Genomic DNA, 26,577 nt, shown 5'->3' with positions numbered 1-26,577 from the left:
ATCGAGATGTCTAGCTTAAATAAAAGTCTAGGGTCGTCCAGATGTCAACTTGGCTTTTCGTACTTCAGATCCGTAAAAGGAAGCGGTAAAAAAACAAGGCAAAGGTTCATGGATAAAGACGCTTCAAACCTAAGGACTAACTCACTTTTTCTCTTGCCTTGGGTATTCTGAGGGATACCAATTAAATATCTCCTTGAAAAGCCCAAACAGGCTCAACCTTGCTGGTTGTGCCTTTGACATGGTAATATCAGGACGTCCGACCTGCTTGGAACATTAATATGCTCTTATTTTCCCACAAAGGCGAGCTCCATGATATTGAATGTATCAATGTTTTAAATCCAAACTACTAGGACTTCCACACGATATAGTCCATAGCATCAAACGGCAAGAGAAGTTGGCAATCCCCCCACATTCTTTCATCATGAAACAGCGATCTATATTGGGAAAGTTAGCCATAACAGTAAACTCTAGACTCGATACGAGCGAGAAAAACCGATGGCACATTGGTAGCACATGATGTGCGAGCATCTCCGCATAGCGTGCTCAGCTTGTTGCTTTAGCGTGTGGTTGTGCAGACTACTAGTAGTCTCTCTCTACCTCGGAAATTCCCCGACAGCGAACATCACATATTCCTCCGATAGGCTCCAATTCCCAATAAACAAACGGAATATTAATTGTAGCATGCAATAACTCGGAATATTTTGGTGTGCTGTGTATGGCCCCGACGCGTAACTATCGCCGATGGCGTGCCCCGATTGATAAGCATCTTAAGCATACACGCATTTCTATATTTCTACAGGTGGGGTAATCAAAGAATAAACGTCCTTTTTAGGTCCCAGTTTCCCTTGTTGATCAAGGCAACGAAATATACATCTTTCTTGTGTGCCTGCAACTATTGACTATTACGCGATAAACAGAATGCCGGGCAGAATCGAGAGATACGACGACGTCCCAGTGACGAAGGAAGATTGTAAGATTTCCATCTTATCATCGGAATTCATATTAATTCATATTAATTCGTTTTAGTGGATTGGGCCGAACTAGTGACACTTGACTTGAGCTTGTATGATCAACCTGGTGGAAAAGAGACCCTTGTCAAGAACTTGGAACATGCCGTGCAACATGTTGGTTCGTAACACGATTCCAAAATAGGGTCTTTACCAAAGCAGAAACGAACAGAAACACTAATCACACCTCCCCCGCTTTGTAGGTTTCTTTTACGTGAAGAACTTCAACATCAGCCAGGAAGAGATTAATTCTCAGTTCGCTCTCGGTCGAGAGTTTTATGGTCTTCCGCTTGATGAAAAACTTAAATATCACAATGCAGATGACCTAGCTAGAGGCGAGTACAATGGCTATAGACCAGCTGGACATCGGATGTGAGCCAAATATACTGAACCTACCTGGTGATGATGGGCTGACAGCCATGCGTTGCTAGTCTCGCAAACGGAATCAGGGACAATGTCCAGGTGTATAACATCCCCAAATTCGATGGTTATCACCAGAGAGCTCAACCGCCTGTGCTTTCGGAGCACATTGCCGAAATTGAGGCATTCAGCAGAGTAAATCAATGTTGAATCTGGCTTTACGTTAAGGTGTTTCGTTTCGACTAACTTCACTTTCTTCTAGAAATGCCATACCGAGGTAGTTGAGAAACTTCTTTGTTTATTCGCTATCCTCTTGGAACTTCCCGACGAGGAGCAACTAGTTCGAGACCACCAGTACGACATAAATGGCGAGGATCATCTACGCTACATGCACTATGCGGCACGCGACTCTAAAGAAAACGAAAAGGTCGGAAATCTATATACTCCAGGGCACACCGACCTAGGCACCGTAACGCTACTATTTCGACAGCCTGTTGCTGCCCTTCAAATCCTCAACTCGGAAGGCAATTGGAAATGGGTTAAACCTCAGGATGGTACTATTACCATCAACACCTGCGATGCATTGACTGCTCTTACTGGAGGATTCATTAAATCGAGTATTCACCGCGTGCGTGCACCGCCGCAGGATCAAGCTCATGTTGATCGTCTAGGGGTACTCTATTTTGCTCGGTAAGTCACATTGCAATTGACAAATTTCAAAACTCAAGATTATTGAAAATCACTTTCTGAGGATTATCAGCTAACATCAAATGACAGACCAAACAATCATGTGGTTCTCGACCCTATCGAAAATAGCCCTCTTCTAAACCGTCTTGGAAGGACAGAGAATGCTTTTACTGAGATTGGACAGCATCTCACAACTGAACAATGGGTCAAAGTGCGCCAGACTCAACAGCAACGTCGAAATCGCGATGGTAAGATTTCTACCGATGGCAAAGTCAGCTATGCTCAAAAGGACCTTGAGATTATCCCTGGCTTGCAAGCCAAGGTCTACAACTAAACACGACGCAAAACTACAAATTGAATTCGCAGGTCTTTGCCATAAATGTATCAATTGAGATGGCCGAACTCATCGAACTCAGATCATAAACATAGCTCAGTCTTTTTATATGTATATGATTACATATATCTGAACAAATTTATATTTTTCTGCTACAACCCCTAGTATTCTATTTGAGGGTTTAACTATGAACCCTAAAAAGTGAGCGTGAAGTAGAAAAGGCACCAATTGATACCTATGCTTACTTAACATCTCTTAACTTCTACGCAGATTCACGTTCCTCAAATGTTCAAATGTTGGCTCATATGCAAAATATAGAAAAAAAGAATAGACAACATTCAACTAAATACATCTATATACTTGAGCGGCTGGAGTATAATTATCAATTACTTAATACGCTGTTTTTTATCCATTTACAATAAGAAAGCACACATTTATCGGAATCAATTGATTGTTTTCTAATGACGCTACAGCACACAGTGCCATCAGCTGACACTTTGAATCTTCTCATAGAAACCCCCAACACAAAACCCATCTTCACAGTTTCGACTTCTTCGTGTCCTTCTGTTGTGGCTTCTTGAAAATTTCCGGGAAATTAAATTGGCTCATGCGCACTCGCGGCTTGACTCCTGCCAGTTTCCATTTTCCATCCACCTTTTGATAATAATGCAGCATCATCGTCAAGCCCTCGCCTGTTGCTTCAACTTCATCTTCCTTCTTTTCCAAGTTTTTGTATCTTTTGTACTCAACAAACACTTGATGGTGGCCCGTCACTGTGTCAGGGCCAGTACGCTCGAATTTGGACGCGCCGACATGATGGCTGCAGTCGACCATACCCCCTAACCGGTTTTCATTATTAGAAAGCTTAACGAATTGATCGGCCGTGAGTTTGTGCTTCACGGCCAGAGGTTGTTCTGAGTAGTCGAGCTTCAAGTATGTGCTAGTCAGATAATGTTTTGGGTCAACATGCGAAATACATACTGTGATTTGTGGAGCGAGGACGGCGGCAAGACGGTCGAACTCCTATATTTCATCGTCAGAAGTTCTCTCTTTAATAGATGAATGATTAAAAACGAGACTCCATGCCTTGGAATCATAGCTATCTGCCCACTCGAAAGTTATGTGGCTTAATTCGCGCCAGTCTAGGACTATTAGCAAGTCACTTCGATCACTGTGCACACCTCTGGTGGGCGCATCTACCGTCAAAAGTGATGTTATTAGCCATTTTGTAGCCTTTTCTTCTACCTCAGCAATTGCAGTTGCTGAAGGGGTCCCTATCCTTTACGAGCACCATAATGGAGTGCCCATTCAAGCCGCTAATGAAGAAATATGGAAGCATCAATAACACGTGGGTGATGTTGTCGAGGAACTGGGGATTGGAGAGGGGTACGCATCCTCGGTCCGAGTATAATGTAGATACCGATAGCAGAGAGCTACTAGTTGAATTTTGACAATACATGTAGATGTGACAATTGATTTTAGGAGCTCGCCCTATTCATCAAAACATCCCATATCGAGATCAAATATAGTAATTGTGATATTATATTTAAACTATTTTGAATTTACTTGGTTGGAACAATCCAGAACAAAGATGCACAAACGAAGAGTCTGGATAGATAATACTAATTGCTACTTTGTAGCCCCTCAAAACTTCCCCGCAAAGTCAACTGCTGATCTGCGTAGCTATCCTTACTATCCCCCGGATTTAGCAATCCGAGGATACTGATTGGAATGGCTGATTCCTCGGTCTCGGAGGCAATCCGTAGAAATGACTTGACCGGTAACTCGGGAAGAAATATCCAAAATCAATACTAGTCAAACAAAAAGGCGTTATGTACGGTAGAAATTGACGTTTTTGTCTTACTCGTCTTGTCGACAAGCCGTCGAGGTCTCTCGCGCTCGCTCGTAGAATATTTGCTCTGATAATCCTGAGGAAAACAAAGACCAGTCTTGTATAAGCTTTTACCAGTATCGAAGGAAGTTTAATGCGTTTTGAATCGTTCAACATGGCCTCTGCGACGAATCTAGATCTACTCTCAACGCGCAATCGTGGAGAAGTTCATGTTGAGAATATCTCCCAAGAGGCAGCCGACAGGGTCAGTGAGTTGCTTATGCAAAACCATGAAAAATTCCACATATTATTTCATGGGCGGGGCCTGCATAGTACGCTCCATCTTCTCCTCTCGTGTTTTCTGCTTTATATTTGCCACTGCGAATTCTGATCTCTATCAGACCATATTGTTCATCATCTCCTCGCTATATATGCCCTTGGTGCTACGCCCGGCGAGATACAAAGGGCGTACGATCTCAACGTTCGGTACCAACTACCAATACATGAAAATGCACCCAAAATCTCCGGAGATATGCGCGATCCAGATATTTTCCAAACATACACAGGAATGCCGAAACACTATAAAGACTACCTCAAATTCTTCACCCACGAGGTATGTGAGAAAGGGATTGCAGCAACGTTGAATGAGTATTTATTCAAAAATGATGAACGGGCAAATGATATGTTAGCAAGGCTATATGATGGTAAGGCGTCACCGGTATTACTGCCTTTCTGTTCCTTATACTATGAAACAGGCCTACTGCACTCGTTTATTCACCTAGGATACGGTGTTGAATTTCAACAACCCCTAATTGTAGTCGAAGCGCTGGCACAGGCTGCCATAACAGAGAGATGGCTAGAGGATACATGCGACCTCGTCACACAGCATAAATCAAGTCACAAATACAGCGGGGATCCATCTGTTCTATCTCTCTACTCCAATCTTCACCATGACCCCGTTATCTACAGTGCTGTTCGCCCGAACGACCCGCCCAATAAACTGCGAGATGGCCTGATTGCTCGAGCTAAACACGCAATTATCCCATATCTTGCCCAATTCACTGTGCGACCTGATCAACTAGAGAAGAAAGCCGCGGAACTAGCAAACTGTAGCCTCTACGTCGCTGCATCGGCACAACGACCGGGCAAAATCGAAATGTTTGATTTCTTTCTCATGCATTCAGTCAACGCATCTATTTGGCTATCGGTGTTTCTCAAACAAGAATGGATCTCTGATGAATTAAAATGCAAACTAGTGGAGCTCAAGGGCTGGTCCGACCTCGTCACTTACTCAGCCTGCAGGACGCCAGAACTGTACCCAGACCGAGCGCTACAGTATCAACCGAAGCAGCCTGGTGATTGGAGAAGCATTTTTAGACGAGCTAGATGCTACAATGACGACGGACACGCGGCCAAGTTCATTCGCTCCATTCGAAACATCGAACAGATCTCCGAACGATTTGCAGGTACCGCTGGTTTTCCACTACAACAGCAACAGTATCTTACAATTGCACATATGGTAATGGACTCGGTGGAGAGAATGAATAGTCCCGACTATAGCCTTCCGCCACAAGCTACCTTTGTTTTCGGGATTAATACAGAAGTATTGCGTATTATGTTCCGGTGGGTCAGATGGAATGGTCTCGACGAGGCGTGGGATCATGTGCCTGATATCGGAAAGACCGCTAGATTATAATTGTAATATGAATATATACAGTATAATAATGTTATTAAAATGAAAAAATAAAGCCAACAATTGGTTACAAGGCCATGTCTACAGTGAATGTGAGTTCAGCATCGATAAGCTCCCGGTGTATAGAACGGTGTATAGAACATTTTGAACAGTCAAACCCCTTAGTAGCATAACTATTTTGCGTGCATAAATCTTTATTAAACAAAGTGGTCCATATTTATTGCTCTACAGTGATAAATTTTGCCTTATTTTTTTTCGGTTCAAATCTGGTTTCACAAGTAGACAACATTTGAAGGGAAAAGGGCCGATCTTGCAGGGGAATGTATAGTAAAGGAACACGTGTAAATGGTAAAACATGTGATTAAACAACGAGTGGATGATTGAGTAATTACACTTGGTGCGTTCATCATATGATGTTTGCATTGGCAGTAACATTAGTGACATGCAAGCTATGCATGTCCGTCGCTTATAGTAACACAAGATAGTTTCGGCGTCTCGGCAACATATGCGCGCCGCATATGCACCGCACCATATGGGTATAATGACTACGAGGGTACAATGACTACGAATCGACATCTAAATATAATTATGGGCTTCGTCTAGGCGGCCACTTACTAGCGTCTAATGATAGGCTTAGAGCAACTTTCAGGGCCGTTTTGTGTTGTAGTCTTCATTTTGAACTTTCTCGCAGTCGACTTTATTTCGTGTATCGACCATATATCCTATTGGTAACTAGGTAACTGGGCATCAAGTAAGTCTTATATCTGGCATCTAGACTAAAGTAGAGCTGAAATAATGACCACATGGGACCAGTAATAACCCGTCCAATACCGACGAAGATCTGTAGCCACCCGCTGAAGAACGAGATCCGCACAGCATGATGTTGCTTCTCCCCGTACCCGTCGTATGACTGACATACGAGTATTGCATTCGACACCAACCCACATGTTCCTCCCCTCAACTGTATATGTATACTATAAATATCTTTATCACAGCATCTTGCTGGTTAGCTTTGAATTTTTGATGCATATGTTAGGAAGTGGGGGTGAATTGCTCAACGGTGGAACCGCAGAAGCGTACCCCGGCATACATTAACCCGAAAGTGTCGGGGATTTATATTGCATATTGATTCCTAGACACGATGTTCATATAGCAGCCACTAAAAAGCAACCACTTCTTTTGTCCTGCATACTTATATAATATGGCTAGATATTTTGAGACCTTTGAAAAGAGTGATTGAACACAAACTTGAGTCGTTCTTCTACCTTGGAGAATTATGCTGTGGGAGCTGAACTGAATGGTTTACATTCATCAGAAAACTTTCCGACGGCTTGAGGTAACACTCACTTTCCCTCAGGCGCCGCGCAATACAACGTTGAACGGTGGAGACGCCCGGAAGCTGACAGCTACCTACCTAAGGCTACCTCTAATAATAGGAAGGATGATTAGAGTTCAGATGGTAGGAACTTTCGAAGTCAGCTTCTTTCAATGCCTCATTCGCCCATGCAAGTATTTAGTTCTTGTATATTTACAAGAGGGGATAGAACTATTAAAACTGGAAGAAATAGGGGAAATTAATTTTTGTTTCTCAACATTACTTTGTATGGGAGGAACGGACTTAGGTTCGTTTTTGGTCGGATCTCCATCCGCCCGAGGCTAAGATCTAGCTTAGTGTTAGCCATAATAATTTTTCAATGAAGAATGTGTTCTTCAAATGGCTTAGTCAGAAATAGAAATCCTACGTACGTCACAATACAGGGAATTTTTCAACTAGACTGATCCTATAGCTCACTCCTCGGGGTGTAAAAGTGTCATTGCGAATGTAGTATCCCCACCGGGCTTTGGTGCGCTGGCTAGCGTTTATAGCTAAAAAGAATCAAGCATAGCGATGTAGAAAAAGCGGGGGTAGGATAAACTAGCATATAATGACTATTCATAAGGAATGACATCCCACGTGAATTATGACTATCACCGATTCACCAGTTGACCTATCAAGTGGTAATGGACAATGGCTCGAGTAGGATTAACGATAAGCCTGTTGTTTTCGGCCTTTGCGCATGGTGCACTTGTTCGTAGGGCTTCTCCTACTGTTCAACTAGACTATGCTACCTACCAAGGAGTAAGACTAGATGCTGGAGTTGACCAGTACCTTGGCATGCGATTTGCCGCGCCTCCATTGGGGGATTTACGATTTCGAGCACCTCAAGACCCTGGAAACACCTCAACTATTCAAGATGCATCAGCAGTGAGTACATCGTTAGCGGTGGCATATTTTCCAACAATTTATAGTCGACATATGTACTCATTAGTGGTCTAGTTTGGTCCCTTATGTGTCGGAACCGGACAGACCGTCGACACGGGTTTCCGGTCAGAAGATTGCCTATTTGTCAATGTTTTTACTCCATCCAATTCCGATTCCACATTAAAACTACCAGTATGGGTGTACATTCAAGGGGGTGGGTACGCCTGGAACAGTAATGGGAACTACAACGGCACCGACGTGATCCAAAACTCGGGCAACGGTCTTGTTTTTGTCAACTTTAACTATCGGGTTGGGCTTTTAGGCTTTCTTGCAAGCCAGAAGGTTCTGGAGAATGGTGATTTAAATGCAGGCTTGCTTGATCAACGCAAGGTGTTGGAATGGGTACAAAAGTATATTCATTTGGTAAGGGATAATCAATCTTGAAACACAAAGATATAACACTAATCTAGCGTTAAGTTCGGGGGAGACCCTGAGCATGTAGTAATCCAAGGCGCATCCGCAGGAGCTGGCTCAGTTGCGCAGCATCTCGCTGCTTACAACGGGCGTGATGACGGACTTTTCGTTGGAGCCATAGCTGAGTCGACATTCTGGCCTACTCAGCGAACAGTAGCTGAAATGGAGCCACAATATGACCTGGTGGTCCAAAATACTGGCTGTGCCGGTACAAATGATACCCTTTCCTGTCTTCGCGCCTTGGACTTTTCAACAATTCAGGCCGCCAACGTCCAGTCGCCCTTTCCTGGTGCTCCCAGTCAACCTGTACCATTGTGGTATTTCCTACCTGTCGTTGATGGATCCTTCATCACGGGTCAGCTATATGACTCTTTCCAAGGCGGAGAGATTGTTAAAGTTCCACTATTAGTAGGTGACGATACCAACGAGGGCTCCGGTTTCGCCTATAACGCATCGACTCCTGAAGAGGTTTCTGTATTCATGAAGGCCAACTATCCCGGTTTGAATTCCACACAGCTTGAAGCAATCAATGATGTATATCCTCTTATGGCGCCAGTTGCGCTGCATGCCCCGTACTTTCCGTCAGCATCTGCTGCATACGGAGAGAGTACGTTCACTTGCCCAGGGAACCACATGGCGGCTGGAATGGCAACATACCTTTCTCCCGACCAGATCTGGAACTACCACTGGAATGTTCAGAACCCTGACGATACATCGAAAGGTCTTGGTGTCGTGCATACTGCCGAAACGACTGCGATATTTGGATATGGGTATTCGGCGAACGTACCCTCCTTTGCGTCTGGTTCGTTGAATGCCCCGATGGTGCCAATAACAATGGACTACTTCATTAGCTTCGTGACAACACTTAATCCAAATACCCAGAAGAATGCGGCAGCACCAACATGGGACGGATGGGGCACTGGAGCCACAGGCAACCGGCTCAAATTCGAATTAAATGCTACTGTGATGGAGGCGATCCCAGAGGATCAGCAGCAGCGTTGTGAGTTCTGGCAGTCTCTTGCTCCGTACCTGGAAACTTGAGAATATTCGCCTTTATATACAATATATATAGTATGTAATCCCATCATGCTATACCTATAATCCAGGCTGTCAAATGATGTATTACTCAATACTTGAAATTTTAGATATGTAATTCAGATTTTGTCAGTGTAGTCGCAAGTACTTGCGCCCTCATATTTATATAAGGGCTTGAAATCAAAATATTCTAAACATTATTTATTATGTGTTGTTATTAGTCTAGGATTTACAGAGCAGAGGACTCCTATGTTGTGGGTCTACAAGGTTTCACCTGGCACTTGTCTCTATTCTTTCCCGTATTTCTAATCACCAGCGTACCAAGTGATCCTTTGAATAATAAAATGTGTGATATATGTAAATATATGGAACTAATTTTTCATTCCGATACCTTACTCTAAATATCAATTGGAGGGAGCTGTTCACTTGGCTCTGTTCATCAAGAGCAATATTGACCAGCTACAAATGTAGTCCTTAGGAACAATGTTTCACTGTTTAATCAAATTCACGAAATCAGAGTTTCTTTTGATGGATTCCTCCAGCGTGACTAGAGGATCACTTAACAACTAAGTACACTAATAGTTAGCACTGATCATTGATACCATAGCTCTTATCATAGTTAAGGACGGAATTAAATACCTGGTGTCCTTCTTCAATGTCGCCATGAGTAAAGAGATCATACTCTGCAATAAACTCCATAACCTGCATCATACTCTCGTGGAACGATTCCGGAAACCCCTTAGATACAAGGCCCGATACAAAGGTATTTTTGTCAAGGGGTTGGAAGGTAGTATCAAGACCGAGGCGACTCAACGTTTCCGCGATTTCTTCCAATGAGTAGAGTTTTTGGGCAAGTTTGAATAGACGCCCTTTCGACTTTGCGGGGTTCAAGAGAATGCCCTTAATAAATTTGCCGAGATCAGCACTTGGGTCGATAACCGGTAGGTACGTCTTGGCACTTGCTGGCTCTGGCCACAAAAGTCCGTAAGATCCTGTTGGTAGGGGGGTGAGAAAATCCAGCAATAACCCAGAATAAGTACCAACTTGTACGAAGGTATATGGTATAGATAGCGAACGAATGTGATCAGCAACAAGTGCCTTGCTATCAAAATGTAAGACGCCAGTGAGTTTGTTGTTTGTGGCTGGACATAGATATTCGTTAGTTTGATGATGAATGTTACCAAATAATAAAAAACGTGAGTCCGGAAATTTTGGATGTCTACCTTGTGTGACGTTTGGGAGAGTGCTCCATATCAGGTGCCCGACATTTAATTCCTGCAAAAAGGGGAAACGTTTAGAACATAATCCATTGAAGGAGGATAGACCCTACCTTGGCAATATCCGCAACATTCTTTCCTTGTATTGTCTCAGCCACAGTGTCCATCTTCTCGAGGAAATTGGTGACAGCAAAAACAGCATATGCATCTTTCAATGCGAGACGCAGAGATCCTTTATCCTCCATATCGGCCTATTCACAAATTACTTAGTCCTGTTTTTGCCTCGATGCATAATGGAATCTAACCGTCACAAGGTCGGCACCCAGGCTTTTTAGGGCCACTGCTGCTGGTTTGGAAGGGTCCCTGGTTACTGCACGGACACAGAACTGTTGGCTGGTAATGGGATCACTCAAGATGGTCTTGGCCACTGAGCCACCTTGGATACCAGTAGCTCCGAATACCACAAGTATTTTCTTGTTCTCGGCCATATTTGTGGATTGCTGTCAAATGTATATCCTCTAAAGCTTTTATAATTCAAAAACGATGTGCTCTGGATTCATCTATATAATTAGCGGAAGGCTTTTTATATATTCCGACTCAGGAGGTATCATCGAAAACAGGTTTTAATAACAGAGGTAATTTTTTGATAAATTTTGTCCTTTTTCGTCCGATCCTTTAGATTAGAAATCACGAGTTTTCTAGATTTCAAACCTCATCTGAGACCGTGATTCCTTGTTGTACAGAAATCTCCATCGCTTGGATGAATATTATTGGCTCATTCGCAATACCTTCCAAATGGGACTAGCGTGTAAACAACCCCACCATTTCTGCTTATCAATCAAGGAGAGGATCCCCGCTTATTGGCGGTTTTATGATTTAGCAGTGGGCGAGCCAATGGATATCATTGTTAATATTCACTTCGCATATTGCCTTGAGATGTTGTTGCAATCGCTATATTGAGAGAGTTATCAGACGGATTTAATGGCTATGTCTTAGCTAAAACTAATTTGACTCGTGCAAGCCTGGGGACTGAGTTCATTAGTGCAGGTGATATCAGTGAAGCACTAGAAATGGTCCGTCATGGGAGACTGTCGAAGGGCTGTGAGAACTGTAGAAAACGAAAGATCAAGGTAGGAATCCAGCTACCGGTTTTTTTTCGTTCCAGATAAGACTAAGGATGACAGTGTGATCAAACCAGTCCGTCGTGTAACCAGTGTCTGAAAAGTGGGTGGACTTGTCCCCAATATGGCGATTCCTTAGAGCGAATGTTCCAAAGTTGCAATCCAGTCGACTTTGAAAGTGCTGGAAATTTGAAACATGCCAACTCAACCTGCGCAAAAGGATCAAATATTTTGTGTCAGTCCGCAAGCCTTGAAACAGATGTCGCTCATAGCAATTTGTCGGCGTTGGCCACAAATAAAAAACAAGAGTCTTCATGTCACGACGCCCCGTACAGCGTCCCATTTCTGAGAAAAGTTGATCAGCCTCTCGAGTCTCGTGCAATTGACTTCTTCTTCGCGACGCAAGTATTTCGCGAGCCTGGCAGCATCCGTGGATATTACGAATACCTTCCAGGATTCATGAATAAAAATACAATCAATGAAAGACTTTCGAAGAGCTTGAGCGCCGTGGCACTCGCGGTATATGCCTTCCACTTTCATTATAGAGATGTTTTGCCCACAGCAAGACGTTATTACGGGCAAGCCATCAAACTAATTAACAACGCATTGTCCTCGAGCACAGAAGCCGCTGAAGATAGCACCGTTATATCCATTCTATTGTTGGGTACTTTTGAGAATGTGACAAGCGAGAGCACAAGGTCTTTGAGAAGTACTAAAACACATATGCTAGGCGTAATGGCCGTTTTCGATATGCGAGGGTACCAACAATTTGGGTCTCGATATAGGCTACAGATGTTTCAACAAATGTGTATTTGCTTATATTTCGCATGCGTGATGTATTCGCTCTACATACCTCCGGAGCTGAAAAAGCTTCGTACCTTTTCTGCGCGATTTCTGGACACAAATGACCCATCGTGGAAATTATCGGACAGCATGGAACGAGTATCCGAATTTCGGGCCAATGTGCAGAATGGCTCTTATCAGGATGCTGGCAGGATAGTTGAGGTTGCCTTACACATAGACAGTGAGCTCACTAGCCTCGCAAACTACATGCCTAATTCATGGTTATTCCAGACGATATCGGTTGGTAACAAATCGAACGTTGTTTTCGATACTTCTTATCATGTTTACCCGGATCTTTGGATCGCTTCTACGTGGAACAATCTTCGCACTTGTCGATTACTCTTACACCAAGAAATCCTAAACCAATTCAAAAGTTTCCCTCTATTCACTACATCGAGGCACATGTCAGTCAATTATATTTCAGCAACAATTTTACAGCAAATGATCGATGAAATATGCGCTACTATACCTCAGTTCTGTGAGGGTCTGGCCATGCCTCCACACCATACGGAAGTACTCACCATTCCCGTAAAAAATGGAATACCTAAAACTGCCGCCGTCTATTACCTCATGTGGCCAATTATGAATATGAAGGACTCGATTGATTCGGATGGCCAGAGGGAATGGATCGTGAATCGCCTTCGTTGTATTGGAAACAGCGCTGGAATTCGGCAAGCTTTTGCAGTTGCAGAATTCTTGGAGAGTAACAGGTCGATTGTATTGTAGCTTAATTAAGATTGGGTAAAAGACAAGGCACATGCACCACGAAACTGTTTTGCATAACATTTGAAAATAGTCGCACGTAGTCAGTGGCGTTATGGATCCAATATTGATGCCGATCGCCGAATCCAATTTGTCCGCCATAGAAAATAGCCATGTAGCTCTTATATAAATGGTATCCGATTATTTTTATGGTTGACGTGTTTTAAAGCCGGAGTGTAGTCAAGTTTTGCCAGGTCTTGAACAGTGTGTGGCAGTATTAGGATTTCGGTGGCAGTAAGAGATTCGTGATTTATCCCACCCGCACCCTGCTCCGGATGCTTTTCCTACACCCCACTACCACATCGAGACCAGTTAATAAGCAGCGGTCCAAACGACTTTACCAGCACCAAATGCAGTCAAGGAAACCAGAGAACGCAGCAATGGCCTTGCGCCAGTCGTTCGGCGACCGCAAGTTGCCTGATATCACGCGAAAAATCACCGCTTGTGTGGCGTGCCGCAAACTGAAGGTCGAGAAATGCTCCGGCGAATGCAAAGATAATGACATGTGCTAACACTAAGTTTAGATAAAATGTCATATGAATGATAATAAGCCTCCATGTAGCCGGTGTAGATCTCGCGGCCTGTCCTGCACTGTCAATAAGAGTCTCCAAATGCTGCTTGAAGATGATGCTACGTGAGTCATGCAGTTCATAAAAAAAGGCATCTGCTAAATTGATACTGGTTTCCACAGGTGGAAGGAGACCATAGAAGAGCGCCTCGACAAGCTTGAAAGGGCTATGATGGATCGTCCTACCGACCCGACAACTTCTACTGATACCGAAAATAGGATGACACAATCGCAGATGCCCGAGAATCCTGTGAAAACAAGCAGCTTCAATCTTTCGAAACCTCCCCAAGGGCTTGAATCTCCAAATACACTTACACTAAACTTGTCCTGTGGCCTTGGGTCTTTTCCAGCATCATCTATGATGAATCTTACGTTTACTGGAGATCGGACATACTTGGGACATGGATTAGATTTTATTTCATGTGGACTCCTCTCTCTAGAAACAGCAGAGAACTTGTTTTCTTACTATACGAAATATTTGGACCCTTTGATTCACAATGTTTTGGGGGATGATGCTACCCTAGCCGCTACTCGGGCAGAGTCATCACTATTGACAGCCGCTATTTGTACGGTAGCTGCTTTTTGCACAGGATCCGAAAGCTATCAAAATTGTCTGAAATATTTCAAGAGAGAGGTATCAGGCAAGGTCTTTGCTAGTAAGTATTCATTTAATGATGTACGTGCTCTTTGCATAGGCGCGTTTTGGTTGAATGAGATATCATCTGCGTTAAATGGACTAGGTAAGTGGCCATAAAACCACTGGAATTTATTAGATAACTTTGTTAACTATTTCTAGGTGTCCGAATTGCGACAGAACTGGATCTCCATCGATGCATTACAAAAATGCCACATACAAAAAGAGCATGCTATGACCGCACCCGCTTATACTTTCTCGTATACCTTTGCGACCATCATTGCTCTCTCATTCATGGCCGTCCGCCTCTCACACGGGATTTTAGCTCATTGAAAAGTCCCGAAGTCTTCCTGCAGACTCGATTCTGGACAGCGAGAGACCTAAGACTAGTCAGCCAAGTGGAGCTCTGGTCCATCAGCAGTCATGTCTTCTCCTTGTTTGGAGCAGACACCGAGAATGAAATCGCCACTCATAGATCTGCTGAATTACATCGATTAAACGAGGCTTATGATGAGTGGTATAATAAATGGCTTGACGTATTTACGATACAGAGAGACGCAAGCAACTTTTCTCCTGGGCTATTTGATTTATACTTTCATTCTTCCAAACTATATCTCTTTTCTCATGTGTTTCGCGGTCATGCTCAACGGAATTCCAACTTTACAGCAGAAACAGAGGATAAAACAACTAGTTTTGCCCAATCTGCTGTGGAAAGCGCATTGTCTATAATACGTTGTATCGTGGATGACACAGAAACCCCTCTCCAACTCGAAAAATTGCCGCTTTACTTTGCTACGATGATTGCATTTGCATCTGTTTGCCTAGTTCAAGTTTTGAACCAGCAAAAAATTGCCAGCCAAGCCAAACAGGAGGAAATTCGCTGTTACCTCCAGCGGTTGGTTGAGGTCCTGAATACGTCTTTGGTGGTGGACCATCCAGTACATCCTTTGATGAGCATTTCAAAAAGCCTCGAGGTTGCTACGACGGTACAGCCGCACAATGATAATAACCAGACGGACATGGAGTATGAAAATGATATTGATTTTAGTATATTTATGAACGAAGGTATGAATTTGGGTTATTTAACTGGTCAAGATGGGTGGCCCATGGCTGGCCCCCTATCATAGGAGGACAACATATTGCCCTTGACCAAACGTGGGTAGTATTTAGGCTTCAAGTCTAACTTATCAATAATTGAGAGCTATTTCGAAGGCATCAAAATTTCTCCATTTTCTTCCATCAATTTGATCATTTGCTTTTATTGGAGTAGACCTAAGCAAGGGAATTGCCTGCTCGGATAGGCCTCCGTGTGAACGTAATCGGTGGCCCTGGAGCTGGGATAGATCGTGCTCGTCCTTTCGGCTGCCGACGACAAAGTTTTTTTTCGAGATAACAACCATGTCGCCTTCTCGATCTAGCGGCATATCAAACACCGCCGCTGCCTCTTCGCCCGTGTATGCAACTTCTACCTGAGGTAGCTGTCGAGTCTGCGACAGTATTTCGTTTATTTGGGTTGTGTCGGTCATATGAACTCGAACAAAACCACCTAAAGCGCCGTGGTGCTTGACGAAGGGATCTGAAATTGGGCAAATAACTCTTGCGCCGCATTCTGGCCACTTGGATTTTAGAAAATCTTCCAAGAAGAGTACATTGGGGTTTCCTTCTGAGTCCGACTTGTCGCTCATCCCGTGGTCTCCGGTAACAACAACAACGGCACCAAGTTTGACGAATTCCCCGAGTATAGTATCTAGCTTCTGAAGGAAGTCGTTTGCTTCGGGGGAGCCAGGGGCATGCTTGTGTTGAATGTAATCGGACAGCGTTAGATAGAAGAAATCAGCACGGTTTTCTTGAAGCAATTTGAGCCCCGCGTCGAGGACAAAAAGTGATAGTTCGCCGGAATATTGGGTTGGAAGTGGCAGATTTAACCACTTCTCTACATCCTTGATTCCGTGCTCTGATTCGGTGCAGTCGTTCGCGCATTGGGCGGAGAAGCACACAGCACCCTTTGCTGGTACGAGGCCATGGTTGATGATTCTTCTCAACTTATCCTTCGCAGTGATAGCTGCCACTCGCACCCCAGAATTAGCCAACTGCTCGAGGATTGTAGAACCATGCATTGTCGAGTCGTCCAGAACCATGTGCTCTTCCCATGTGACCTTGTCGAGATAGTAGTTCCCAGACACGCCATGGACGTTTGTTGGCGCACCTGTGATTATTGATAGGTTGTTTGGGTTGGTTAAAGAAGGCATCGCACAATTGGCCGTTGCATGGAAACCTGACTCGACAAAGCTCTTCAATGTTGGTATAATTCCATCTTTGCATCCTGCTTCGAGGTATTCTGGATCAAATCCGTCGACACACACTACCACGGTCGGACGGTGAGGAACTTGGTACGTTTTCCCATGGAGTTCGACGTGAGATGTTGTGAATCCCATTTTGGCTTTTTGATTTTTCTTTCTTCGAAAAAATACCTTTTTAGTGTAAATTTGTACAGACTATTCGAGCTTAACTATCCGCGGTATATGCAGAGAGTTGTGAAATAACCCGGCGAAATAGCGTTTTTTTTTAAAAAAAAATTTTTTCGAACGAATAGATGAAATCATTGAAACTAGCATAAATTGCGCCGAATTTATATTTATTTTTATAGGGCGAAAGGCCTGAACGGCACGAAGTGCGTGCGAATACAACGTGTGTGGTGTTCTCTGTTCGAGGACGGCAAGCTTGCCGCCGCGGCATGATCGCCGTGATGACTTCATGCAATTGACCATATTTCATTTCCTCTAGAACTAGCAATGGAATTTTAAATAATGGCTTGTTAATATAATATTAAGATCATCATGGTAGAAGACAAATTTTTAACAACCTCAAAATTCAATGCTGTCTAACTAAATTTAACTTATTATGTGCATAATAGTGAGCAGATTTCAGCTCATACTTCGCCTGTTATGGGCTATCCTCGCCCACCACTTTTGTAATTTCGACACCGTCCTGTATGACAACAACGTTAGTCACAGTACAAAATCTTGTACTTGCTCCGTGACACACACCTGAACTGAACCAAGGTCAAAGATTTTTGTCGAGGTCTCGTAAATTAGATTAGGATTCCCCAGACCTGGCCAATGGCCAGAAGCACTATCTGGTTGCTTTCTCTTCAGCTTACTTCTTCCCACTCTCGTCTTGTTCATCTCTCGCTTCTCTTCTGGACTCGCTCTTAGCCACGCTTGATAGTCTAGCGACCCTGATAGCCTCATATTATCGGCTACCAAGGTCGACACGCCCGGCTTTAAGACATCCAATCCCTCGAGGAGCTGCAAATCCGGTAGATAAAGCTCCTGCCAATGATCGATGAATACAAATTCCACTGAAGACATTTTTTTTTCGTCTCTGATTAATCGAACGAGTGACTCATCGCTAGGCCCAATCATGATTCGCACAAAGTCTCGCAATCCGGCGAGCTCCACCAAAATCGTTGAGATAGCAGCCATTTCAGGATTGACTTCAAGGCTGAGATACTTTTTGCCACCGTTGGCCCGCACCGCATCTGCAAAGCGGATTGCAGAGTAGCCCACGTATCCTCCTAACTCGATCATCACAGAGGGTTTGTTTGCGGCAATTAAGCCGGATATGTTTTCGCCTTTCGTAGGTCCGATATTCATAAGGTACTTGTATTTCTCGGAATAGTCATCAATGGCTCGGAGCACTTTGGCAGGACTACCCCGTAAATCTTCAAGGTCTGGTCGAGAGAAAACATAGTGAAGTAGATCTGTCTCGCGGCCATCCTGATACGCGAATTTGTCAGTTTTTTCATTCCTATTATTACACTATGCCTTGCGCCAAGGGACTTACTAAACACCATGAAAGAGGCTCGGGAACGAACTTGTGAGCTGTTCGGCGTGGAGACATGGTGAATGATCTTGTGTTATATTTCAAAAATGAAAAATGGTTCGAGTGATCGACAATTTTTGACTTTCCGAGTCCGGTTCCTGAGATTCTCAGTGTTTGTATATTGTTGCTGATCAGTCGCATTGGCTGGTCCTGATAACTGGAAATGGCTCGTTCAAAGAAGATTTCTCCTGGCCTAGGGAAAACCAAAAAAAAAAAAAAACGAGGACACACAATCAAAATCTAAATATATAGGAATGGATATCGGTGCCTTGTCGCAAGTAACATGCGTAAAGTCTGAGGTATTATGGGCGCGTATTTGGTGAAGTCCGATAGCCAGTAATATGGATATCGAAAGAACTTTAATTTCAATGGATTGAGCTTTTCACTGGTGGCATGGGTGCCTCCTATAAATACCGGTGTTAGCTGACAAGGACATTTGGCAAACTCCGATCGAACCTCTAAAATCCGACATCTCGGACGTATGCCGTCAGCGGCACAGATCTTCGTTCCTGTTCATTTTTGCCCTTGCAATTTAGCAACCGCAATGCTAATTTAGACCAGGTGAACCGGAAATTTTGGGAATTGATAAAAACAGCAATACTATCGGCGGGGAGGGATGCAATTGCCAGTACTCCGTTCGGAGAAAATAAAATGCCAACGGCCCCCGCGGCAACGAAGGAAATATCGAGGGACGTGTTATTTGCCTTTCATCGCACAGGCAGCCTCCAGTTTCGATTTAAGATTCTGGAGGAAAGTATCTTCAGTGTCTGGCGCAAGGCGAAGACCCTCCACGAGTACGAGCTTCTCTCTGTTCTTGCCTTGGATGATAACATCCGAACGCGGAACGTCGAGGACCTACATCCACCACGTGAAAGAAAAAGCCGACTGATAAGATATTTATTCTTAAATCAATGAGAAGTAGATAGGCAAACCTCTGATAAAACTCTACAGACGGCATCGTTGGCCTGGCCTTTTTTTGGTTCGGCTCCAACATGAACGTAGACATGCTCGTCGGACACTCGCCGAATACCCTCTCGCCCTCGTGAAGCCGGGGTCACCTTACACCGAATCATGAGATTGTATAGCGAGTTGGGAGTTTTCGAGACCGGGGTAAGGGAGAAGATTTTAAACATCTCTCAGAAACCGGTTGCTTCAGGTAAGTTTTCAGCGTTTCGCCCAAAGAAAGTAGAGTATCTATTTGGTGTCTCAAACCTCATACGCTTCGGGTGGCTGGATTGGATAATTTAACAGTCAATCCTAGTAAATTCGAAGGCAACAATGTGATTTTAGGGTAATTGAAACTATTCACATCGAACACAATCACAATCACCCTGCCGAGACGCGTTAAAGGAAGCCCGCTAAGCCTATCCTGGCCCGCAACGTCATGGTGGGTCTCGTCTTCAGCCGAGTCGTCCATCTTTGCTCCTGATATCGGGTCTACTTTTCCATACCAATTAATAATTGTGTCTGTATTCCCTCGACAATAATATCTGTAGAGGTCACTCCAATGGTTGGGGTCGGCGGAAGATCCAAAGCCTGCAACAACTGTCGACGCCGGCGCGTTAAATGCGGTAAATGACAGCAAAGCAGAGCCATCAGCCCTCGTCGCTAACCACCGTTGGAAACAGACGAGACAAAGCCAAAATGTCAGAGATGCGCCAGGGCAAGCCTTCAGTGCGAGGGATATCCCGAAATGACAATTATCCAGTTTGATGGTCGACGACGACGGAGGATTTCGCCTGTAGCTGTCAATTCTATCTTCGACACACACATTCCGCTCCTTTCGGATGATATATTTGTCGAATACACCAAGGCGCGGCTGCTGCAGGGCCCGCAAGTTATTGACATTATTCTACCATCAGGAATGGACCGGAGCTTGTTCAACAAGGCATTCAAGGCGCTAGCAACTACCTTCTTTGGCGTAGAACACAAGGAGAAAAACGTTCTTAGCCAGGGCCTGCTACAATATGGAGATGCATTAAGCAATGTTCACCAAGCTCTTGGCGACCCATCACGCCATCAGTCTTATGATCTTTTCGAATCAATTTCAGTAATGGCACTTTTCGAAGTATGCTCTCTTCCCTTCTGATTCCCGGTATGTTTTTATATGTACAAATGCCAACTAAATAGCCCAGTTTCTTATATCCGACAATGAGCATGGTTGGCTCAGTCATGCTGAAGGCATGCAAAAGCTCATGTCTCTTCGAGGCCCAGACTCATTCAAAACTTACCCAGACTATATTATCCTTCAGGATTATCGACCATCGATAATTCTCTCGTGTGTTTTGTTGCGAAAACACACGATTCTATCTAAGCCTGAATGGAAGTCAATTCCATGGTCTCTTTACCCACACCAAAAAACGAAAATGCAATTTTTGATTGACATACTGGCCGACTGCCCAGGTTTGTTTATTCACAAAGAGGGAATAGAATCCAGTCCATCATCTTGTGAACGGTCTATTGAATATTCCAAGCTACGCAACAATATTTCTAATGTCTTGGATCAACTCCAACAATGGGAACAAGACTGGACAACAAATAACGGCGGATGCTCTTGGGAAGTCCCCGCTCCAGTTACGACACCCATAATAGTCAACCACTGGGGCAGACCTGTGCCTGCATGGGAGACAGTAATAGAATACGAGTCGCTTTATCACGCTAACACTACTGTTGTGTTTAATGCTACTATGATCATGGTGCAGTTACTCGCAGATCAACTCACGTTCTCCGGTGAGCTACCACGGGATTCACGAAATCAAGGCAGTTTTCCGGATCGAAAATTTGCCGCAGGTCTTACGATATGCCGCAGCGTTGAATACCATTTACAAAGCATGCGTAAGGGAGCAGGTAGCTTCTTCCTGCTATTCCCTTTGCGCATGGCGTACGATGCAATCGGTCGAAGTAACACCGTGATTGGTGTATGGTTACAGAATGTTCTGCAACAAATCCACAATGGACAAAGTGGAAGATGGGCGACTGCAAAATATCTATTGGATATTAAGCCACAGCAAAGCAGAGGGAACTCGCCGAGTATCATTTAGAAACAGCTTGTGAACTCAATGCTGGATGGGACGTGCCAGGATACATGCAACTCAAACCAGACTCTCGATAACTATGTACTCCATCTTGGTGACTTTCTTCTCGGTCTTAGAGTCTCTCTTTTGTCCCTTTTCCTGCGCTTTCCCCAGTTTTTTGTTTATTTTCCTCTCCCGCTTATCCTTCTCCCTTTGTACCTTGGCCAATTCCTTGGATCGCTCGTGTTCAATCTTAGCGGCCTTGGAGGACCCCTTCTCCAGCAACTCAGCATCTGCTTTACGGTTTATCTTCTTAATCTCGCGATCCAGTTTAGCAATCTTGCTTTCGGCAGAATCCGTACTCGAGTCGCTGTCGCTCGAGCTTCCATCATCAATATACACCTCGTGGTGCTCGTTGTGAATATCATAACCGTTTCCCCGCAATCTCTCAATGGACTCCTGTTTCTGTTGCGCCTTTCGCTGCTTCTTGCGAAGCCCCTTCTCCTTCCTTTCCGTTGTCTTTTCTACTTGTTTAGCAGCAATCTTATCAAGAATATTCCGCTGCGTGGTTGGTGGTGGCACATCCGTTGTGAGCGGCGCGATGTATGGACCCAACGCAGCCATGCGGCGGTCTCGCATACTGATGACTGAATTTGGGCCAATATCCACCGGCGCCAGCAGTCTCTGGTTGGATGGAAACCCAACTATAGAGGCAACTTCTTTATCCTTTTTGAGCGACACTTTCAGACCACGTGGAGAAAAGTACTCTTCATTGGATCGTCCCAGAAACTTCTTCGTCCTTATCGCAGAGACAGCAGCTGTGCCAACACCCGCGGCAACCTCAAGGCCCGCTCCGGTAGCTTGGGCCCAGTGATAAGGCACGAATCCTATACCCATGCCAGCTACATTCACTGCTTGGAAGACGGGTGAACCGGCTTGAGCCACACCGACATTGTCAATAAATGCCAAAAAGTCGGTCTCATTTATATTGTGTGCCCTCAGCTCTGGGCTATATGCGCGGAGGAAAGGTAGAGGGGCTTTGAGACGGCTGGTTACGTCGACGCGGGGGATGATGACTGGTTTCTGAGAAGAAACACAGGTTAGCCGAATATGTTGTACATATCACACCATGGACAACTCACATTTAAGGACGTTCTCTGCATTTGTGCGGGAGAAGGTTGTCTGGGAATCCATTGTAGCGTGGATTCAACAAAGTTCTCTTCGTTTTGGATGTCTTCTTTGCTGACCTCTTCGACAACTGGGGCGGGCGCTTCTGTAGAGTTGTTTAGAGCGCTGTACGGATGTTCTGCATATGGCGGCGGTGGTGGTGAATATGCATATTCATGTGCATGTTGATCACCATGTCGTTGTAGCTGTTGCTGAGGAAGAAACATCTCTGACTTCATCATAATTGTCTGTGTATAAAAAAGGTTTGAGATAAATAGTGTATTTGTAGAAACTGAAGTTACTGATCCCAGAGAACGCATCGGACAGGAAAACACGGCAGTTCTTATATCCCAGCGCTCACTCAGCGCGTCCTCTACGATTTTCCCGATTTGGGTCATTCTTCGAGAGCTTAAATATTGCGTTAAGCCTATTCCAGCCTTATGGGGCCGCTGATCGTAATTTTACGGTATTTCATTCGCCAGCTGTTGAGGCGAAGCTACCCTAGTCCGTTTCTAGGTCATTTTTCGAGGCACAGACCAGGATCGCCTCGTTGCCCCACTCGATCACAGCTCTTTTCGGTTGCGACTCGCTCTTACAATGATCCCGATGTTTCCAAAAGCCTTCGCGATTTTGGGGCATTGTCTTTAGATCAAAGTGAGTTACTATATCTACGCGTTACTATATCTACAGTTGCATATCATTTGATGAAATACATATATATATAACGAGAATATCGCTAATGAAACAAATCTGAATATCTACATCACCATAAATTAGGTAAAGGCACTCTAAGTGTCCATGTCTGTCCAGAATGAAATCAACACTTTCAATGTTGTCTTCATTAATTAAAAAAATACATGCAAAATTAAATAAAAACAAGATCTCTAGACAAAGGAAAGAAGGTCTGGTTGCCGTCCATTGACAAAACATATGCCATGGTCGTATTAGTCAACTATATATCGTTTAAACTATATAACATCGATAAAGTTTATATCTGCCATCTCTAGTTCTGCATTAAAGGTGCGATTTGTATCTAATTCAAGTTCATGTCGTCATATTATCAATATTAATTGTGAAAAGAGTAGAGGGATCGGCGATGGCCGATCGCGCTAATTGCTGACAGCTGCAGGCACTATCTCAAAAGCGGAAAGGCTAAATCGTATTACGGTATACCTCCATTTTTCGCAACACGACCATTCGCTTGTTTGGCTGTAATAATCCAAAAAAAATTTCTAGGTTCCCATGGTTTCTGTTTCTTGGCCGAGCGAAATGATGACATCTGCATATATGTAGTAAGAATCACATCTCAACTAATGAAGGTCAGCCTAGCCAAAAGGTATAAATGCAACAAGATATCCTTCACAATTTATTTCTATTCATGCTCTATTTTATTTTCGCGTCAAATATCTAAATACAATCAATCTCTACTTCCTCGTTCCTGAACCGTGGCAATGAGCCTGACTCGTTACGCCGCAGTACATGAGTCCCCCCAGGGCCCTGGTGACGCTCGTCCCACTGCTCTACAAGTTCTACGTGATGAAAACCTCGACGGTGAACAGCTCACTGGAAAGAGCATCTTCATCACTGGTGTTTCCTCTGGGCTAGGCGCAGAAACAGCCAAAGTGCTCTTTCGTACAGGCGCAACCCTGTTTTTAACTGCCCGCGATCTCGCTAGAGCGAAGCAAGCACTGGGTGAAGAGTTGGCTAGTTCATCTCGTGTGCATTTGCTGCCGCTCGAACTTGGCTCATTCGACAGTGTGCGTGCCTGCGCAGAGCTCTTTAAAGCGCAAGGGGATAACACGCTAAACATCTTCATCGCCAATGCAGGCATAATGGCTGTCCCAGAAGGCCGGACAAAAGACGGGTTTGAATTACAATTTGGCACAAATCATCTCGGTCACTTTCTGTTATTTACTCTTCTGCGCCCAGCCCTACTGAAAGGAGCTGCCATAGGATTTGAATCTCGCGCAGTGTTTCTTTCTTCCATGGGGCATCGATTCGGAGAGGTCCGTCTCGACGATTACAATTTCGAGACCGACGCCTACGATCCATGGAAAGCATACGGCCAGAGCAAGTCTGCCAATCTCTGGACAGCCAATGAGGCAAATCGTCGGTACAATAACCGAGGACTGCGAGCTTTTAGTGTACATCCTGGCGGTATAGTCGAGACGACATTGCTGAAGCACGTTTCTGAGGAGAACAAGGAAGCTATGGTTACCGATCCTACGCTAAAACCAACATTAAAGAACACCGAACAGGGTGCCGCCACTACTGTTTGGGCAGCAATTTCCAAGTCGTTGGATGGGCTGGGAGGTAAATATCTCGAAAATGTTCAAGTCGCACAGCCGTGGAACCCTGAAGACGGGCCTTGGGGCCGTGGATATGCCCCGCATGCTTATAGCCCAGAAAAGGAATCACAGCTCTGGGATTTGTCGCTGAAGTTAGTTGGAGCAGAGGAATAGCTAGAATATTTTAACATGTAGTAGCTATATATACGTTGTATGCTTTAAATCCACTGGCCAAGGTTCCATCGAAGTATTGAACTGTTAACTATACTCGCCACCTTCCTCGGGCAATTTAAATAAAGCCTTTTCTCCACGTTTGGCTCGCCATGCATTGGTTGAACTGAAAAGATCCCAACAGCCCTCCACTGTCCACCCCCAAAATTTCATGTATGTTGGTGTGACTTCCCAGCCAGTTGGATCCCAGGGATCTTTCCACACTATCAGGCCAGCCTTGCCTTCGAGATCGATACGGGAATATCGGTCACCCAGCATATCGTGACATAACCGCACATCGTCATATGAATCGCCTGCCAATATCATAATATCTCGCATTCGCGGAATTGGGAACAGGTCAAGCCAAGGATGATGTGGCACGGTGCGCTGAATCTGCGTTGGTCGCAACGCCAGTGGTAATAGCGTTCCTTCGCTATCTGCAGCCATAGGGCCTACCATGTTGAACGGGGATTGAGCGTCGTCGTTCATCAGCTTAACGCTATCGTATCCGAGAACATCAGTGTTGGTGTTTAGGGCTCGCAAGATATTTAGCCGAGTCACTCCAAGAAGCATGTCCGCGTTCGGTGAGCCCAGCGCAAACTCTGTGTGGATCATAGCTTCCAGAGTCTGCATTATTTGCCTTGCTTTCTCGGAAGTTGGACCGAAAATAAGACATTCGTCTAACTGTGCAAAGTTGATCTTACTGGTGGACCCTATTGCTGTAGGCGGCCAAGTGCCTCGGGGCTTGGAACGACCTGTCTTCTTCGTTGTTGCTCGCCTACGTTCCCCTATGCAACTAGTTAGCATAATGCACATAATGAAGACACTACGGCCCTAGCCTTACTTGAGAGTCGCTGATTAAGTCTATTTTGGATTATCCTTCTCTTTTTGGGGTCTGTTACCCCTATCCACTCGTCTAGTATTCCAAACTGGATTGATAGATTCTGGTTGGCGAGTGGCATAGCGGACTGTCCAGTTGGGTGGTTTGAATTTTCCATTTTGGCCGACCTTTAATTCCCTCGAGTCTTGAAAAAGCTGATGATATACGCAGCAAGGGACAGAAATAGAAAGAGAGGCTAAAGGCTGACACTTGCATGGGGGGACTGTGGGTTGACGCTTCCGGCGAGGGCTTACCTCCGGTGGTTTATCTCCGGCTTTGTAATTGGAGTCCATTGGTCAGAATCACGGGCGCTAGGAAGGGCGGT

General features: G+C 44.5%; 12 protein-coding genes across 12 annotated transcripts; 6 read left to right on the top strand and 6 right to left on the bottom strand.

Annotated features, from left to right (window-relative positions):
• Positions 1–918: 918 nt before the first annotated feature.
• On the top strand, positions 919–2,388 carry TRUGW13939_07451 (uncharacterized protein; the record flags this gene model as incomplete). Its single annotated transcript, XM_035490592.1, has 6 exons — positions 919–970; positions 1,027–1,128; positions 1,211–1,379; positions 1,439–1,562; positions 1,630–2,057; positions 2,145–2,388. The coding sequence occupies 6 exons, from the start codon at positions 919–921 to the stop codon at positions 2,386–2,388; spliced, it is 1,119 nt and encodes a 372-aa protein (XP_035346485.1).
• A 537-nt stretch (positions 2,389–2,925) lies between these two features.
• TRUGW13939_07450 (uncharacterized protein) lies at positions 2,926–3,584 on the bottom strand (the record flags this gene model as incomplete). The annotated part of the gene is made up of 3 exons (XM_035490591.1): positions 2,926–3,315; positions 3,370–3,411; positions 3,570–3,584. The coding sequence occupies 3 exons, from the start codon at positions 3,582–3,584 to the stop codon at positions 2,926–2,928; spliced, it is 447 nt and encodes a 148-aa protein (XP_035346484.1).
• An 810-nt stretch (positions 3,585–4,394) lies between these two features.
• On the top strand, positions 4,395–5,915 carry TRUGW13939_07449 (uncharacterized protein; the record flags this gene model as incomplete). Its single annotated transcript, XM_035490590.1, has 3 exons — positions 4,395–4,488; positions 4,621–4,923; positions 4,975–5,915. 3 exons carry the CDS (start codon positions 4,395–4,397, stop codon positions 5,913–5,915), a joined length of 1,338 nt encoding a protein of 445 aa, XP_035346483.1.
• A 2,005-nt stretch (positions 5,916–7,920) lies between these two features.
• TRUGW13939_07448 (uncharacterized protein) lies at positions 7,921–9,669 on the top strand (the record flags this gene model as incomplete). Its single annotated transcript, XM_035490589.1, has 3 exons — positions 7,921–8,157; positions 8,230–8,577; positions 8,632–9,669. The coding sequence occupies 3 exons, from the start codon at positions 7,921–7,923 to the stop codon at positions 9,667–9,669; spliced, it is 1,623 nt and encodes a 540-aa protein (XP_035346482.1).
• Positions 9,670–10,229: 560 nt separating this feature from the next.
• Positions 10,230–11,368, bottom strand: TRUGW13939_07447 (uncharacterized protein; the record flags this gene model as incomplete). Its single annotated transcript, XM_035490588.1, has 5 exons — positions 10,230–10,238; positions 10,303–10,805; positions 10,887–10,938; positions 10,994–11,131; positions 11,186–11,368. 5 exons carry the CDS (start codon positions 11,366–11,368, stop codon positions 10,230–10,232), a joined length of 885 nt encoding a protein of 294 aa, XP_035346481.1.
• Positions 11,369–13,956: 2,588 nt separating this feature from the next.
• TRUGW13939_07446 (uncharacterized protein) lies at positions 13,957–15,935 on the top strand (the record flags this gene model as incomplete). Its single annotated transcript, XM_035490587.1, has 4 exons — positions 13,957–14,073; positions 14,131–14,240; positions 14,298–14,914; positions 14,971–15,935. 4 exons carry the CDS (start codon positions 13,957–13,959, stop codon positions 15,933–15,935), a joined length of 1,809 nt encoding a protein of 602 aa, XP_035346480.1.
• A 60-nt stretch (positions 15,936–15,995) lies between these two features.
• Positions 15,996–17,243, bottom strand: TRUGW13939_07445 (uncharacterized protein; the record flags this gene model as incomplete). The annotated part of the gene is made up of 1 exon (XM_035490586.1): positions 15,996–17,243. One exon carries the CDS (start codon positions 17,241–17,243, stop codon positions 15,996–15,998), a length of 1,248 nt encoding a protein of 415 aa, XP_035346479.1.
• Positions 17,244–17,751: 508 nt separating this feature from the next.
• Positions 17,752–18,711, bottom strand: TRUGW13939_07444 (uncharacterized protein; the record flags this gene model as incomplete). Its single annotated transcript, XM_035490585.1, has 3 exons — positions 17,752–17,796; positions 17,856–18,587; positions 18,655–18,711. The coding sequence occupies 3 exons, from the start codon at positions 18,709–18,711 to the stop codon at positions 17,752–17,754; spliced, it is 834 nt and encodes a 277-aa protein (XP_035346478.1).
• Positions 18,712–20,386: 1,675 nt separating this feature from the next.
• Positions 20,387–21,734, top strand: TRUGW13939_07443 (uncharacterized protein; the record flags this gene model as incomplete). Its single annotated transcript, XM_035490584.1, has 2 exons — positions 20,387–20,761; positions 20,829–21,734. The coding sequence occupies 2 exons, from the start codon at positions 20,387–20,389 to the stop codon at positions 21,732–21,734; spliced, it is 1,281 nt and encodes a 426-aa protein (XP_035346477.1).
• Positions 21,735–21,785: 51 nt separating this feature from the next.
• Positions 21,786–23,101, bottom strand: TRUGW13939_07442 (uncharacterized protein; the record flags this gene model as incomplete). The annotated part of the gene is made up of 2 exons (XM_035490583.1): positions 21,786–22,790; positions 22,850–23,101. 2 exons carry the CDS (start codon positions 23,099–23,101, stop codon positions 21,786–21,788), a joined length of 1,257 nt encoding a protein of 418 aa, XP_035346476.1.
• A 1,224-nt stretch (positions 23,102–24,325) lies between these two features.
• Positions 24,326–25,336, top strand: TRUGW13939_07441 (uncharacterized protein; the record flags this gene model as incomplete). The annotated part of the gene is made up of 1 exon (XM_035490582.1): positions 24,326–25,336. The coding sequence occupies one exon, from the start codon at positions 24,326–24,328 to the stop codon at positions 25,334–25,336; it is 1,011 nt and encodes a 336-aa protein (XP_035346475.1).
• Positions 25,337–25,420: 84 nt separating this feature from the next.
• On the bottom strand, positions 25,421–26,370 carry TRUGW13939_07440 (uncharacterized protein; the record flags this gene model as incomplete). The annotated part of the gene is made up of 2 exons (XM_035490581.1): positions 25,421–26,160; positions 26,217–26,370. 2 exons carry the CDS (start codon positions 26,368–26,370, stop codon positions 25,421–25,423), a joined length of 894 nt encoding a protein of 297 aa, XP_035346474.1.
• Between the last annotated feature and the right edge of the window lie 207 nt (positions 26,371–26,577).

This window comes from Talaromyces rugulosus, chromosome IV (genome assembly GCF_013368755.1).
Source record: "Talaromyces rugulosus chromosome IV, complete sequence".
NCBI classification, from domain to species: Eukaryota; Fungi; Ascomycota; class Eurotiomycetes; order Eurotiales; family Trichocomaceae; genus Talaromyces; species Talaromyces rugulosus.
This window is presented reverse-complemented; position numbering and strand designations above follow the sequence as displayed.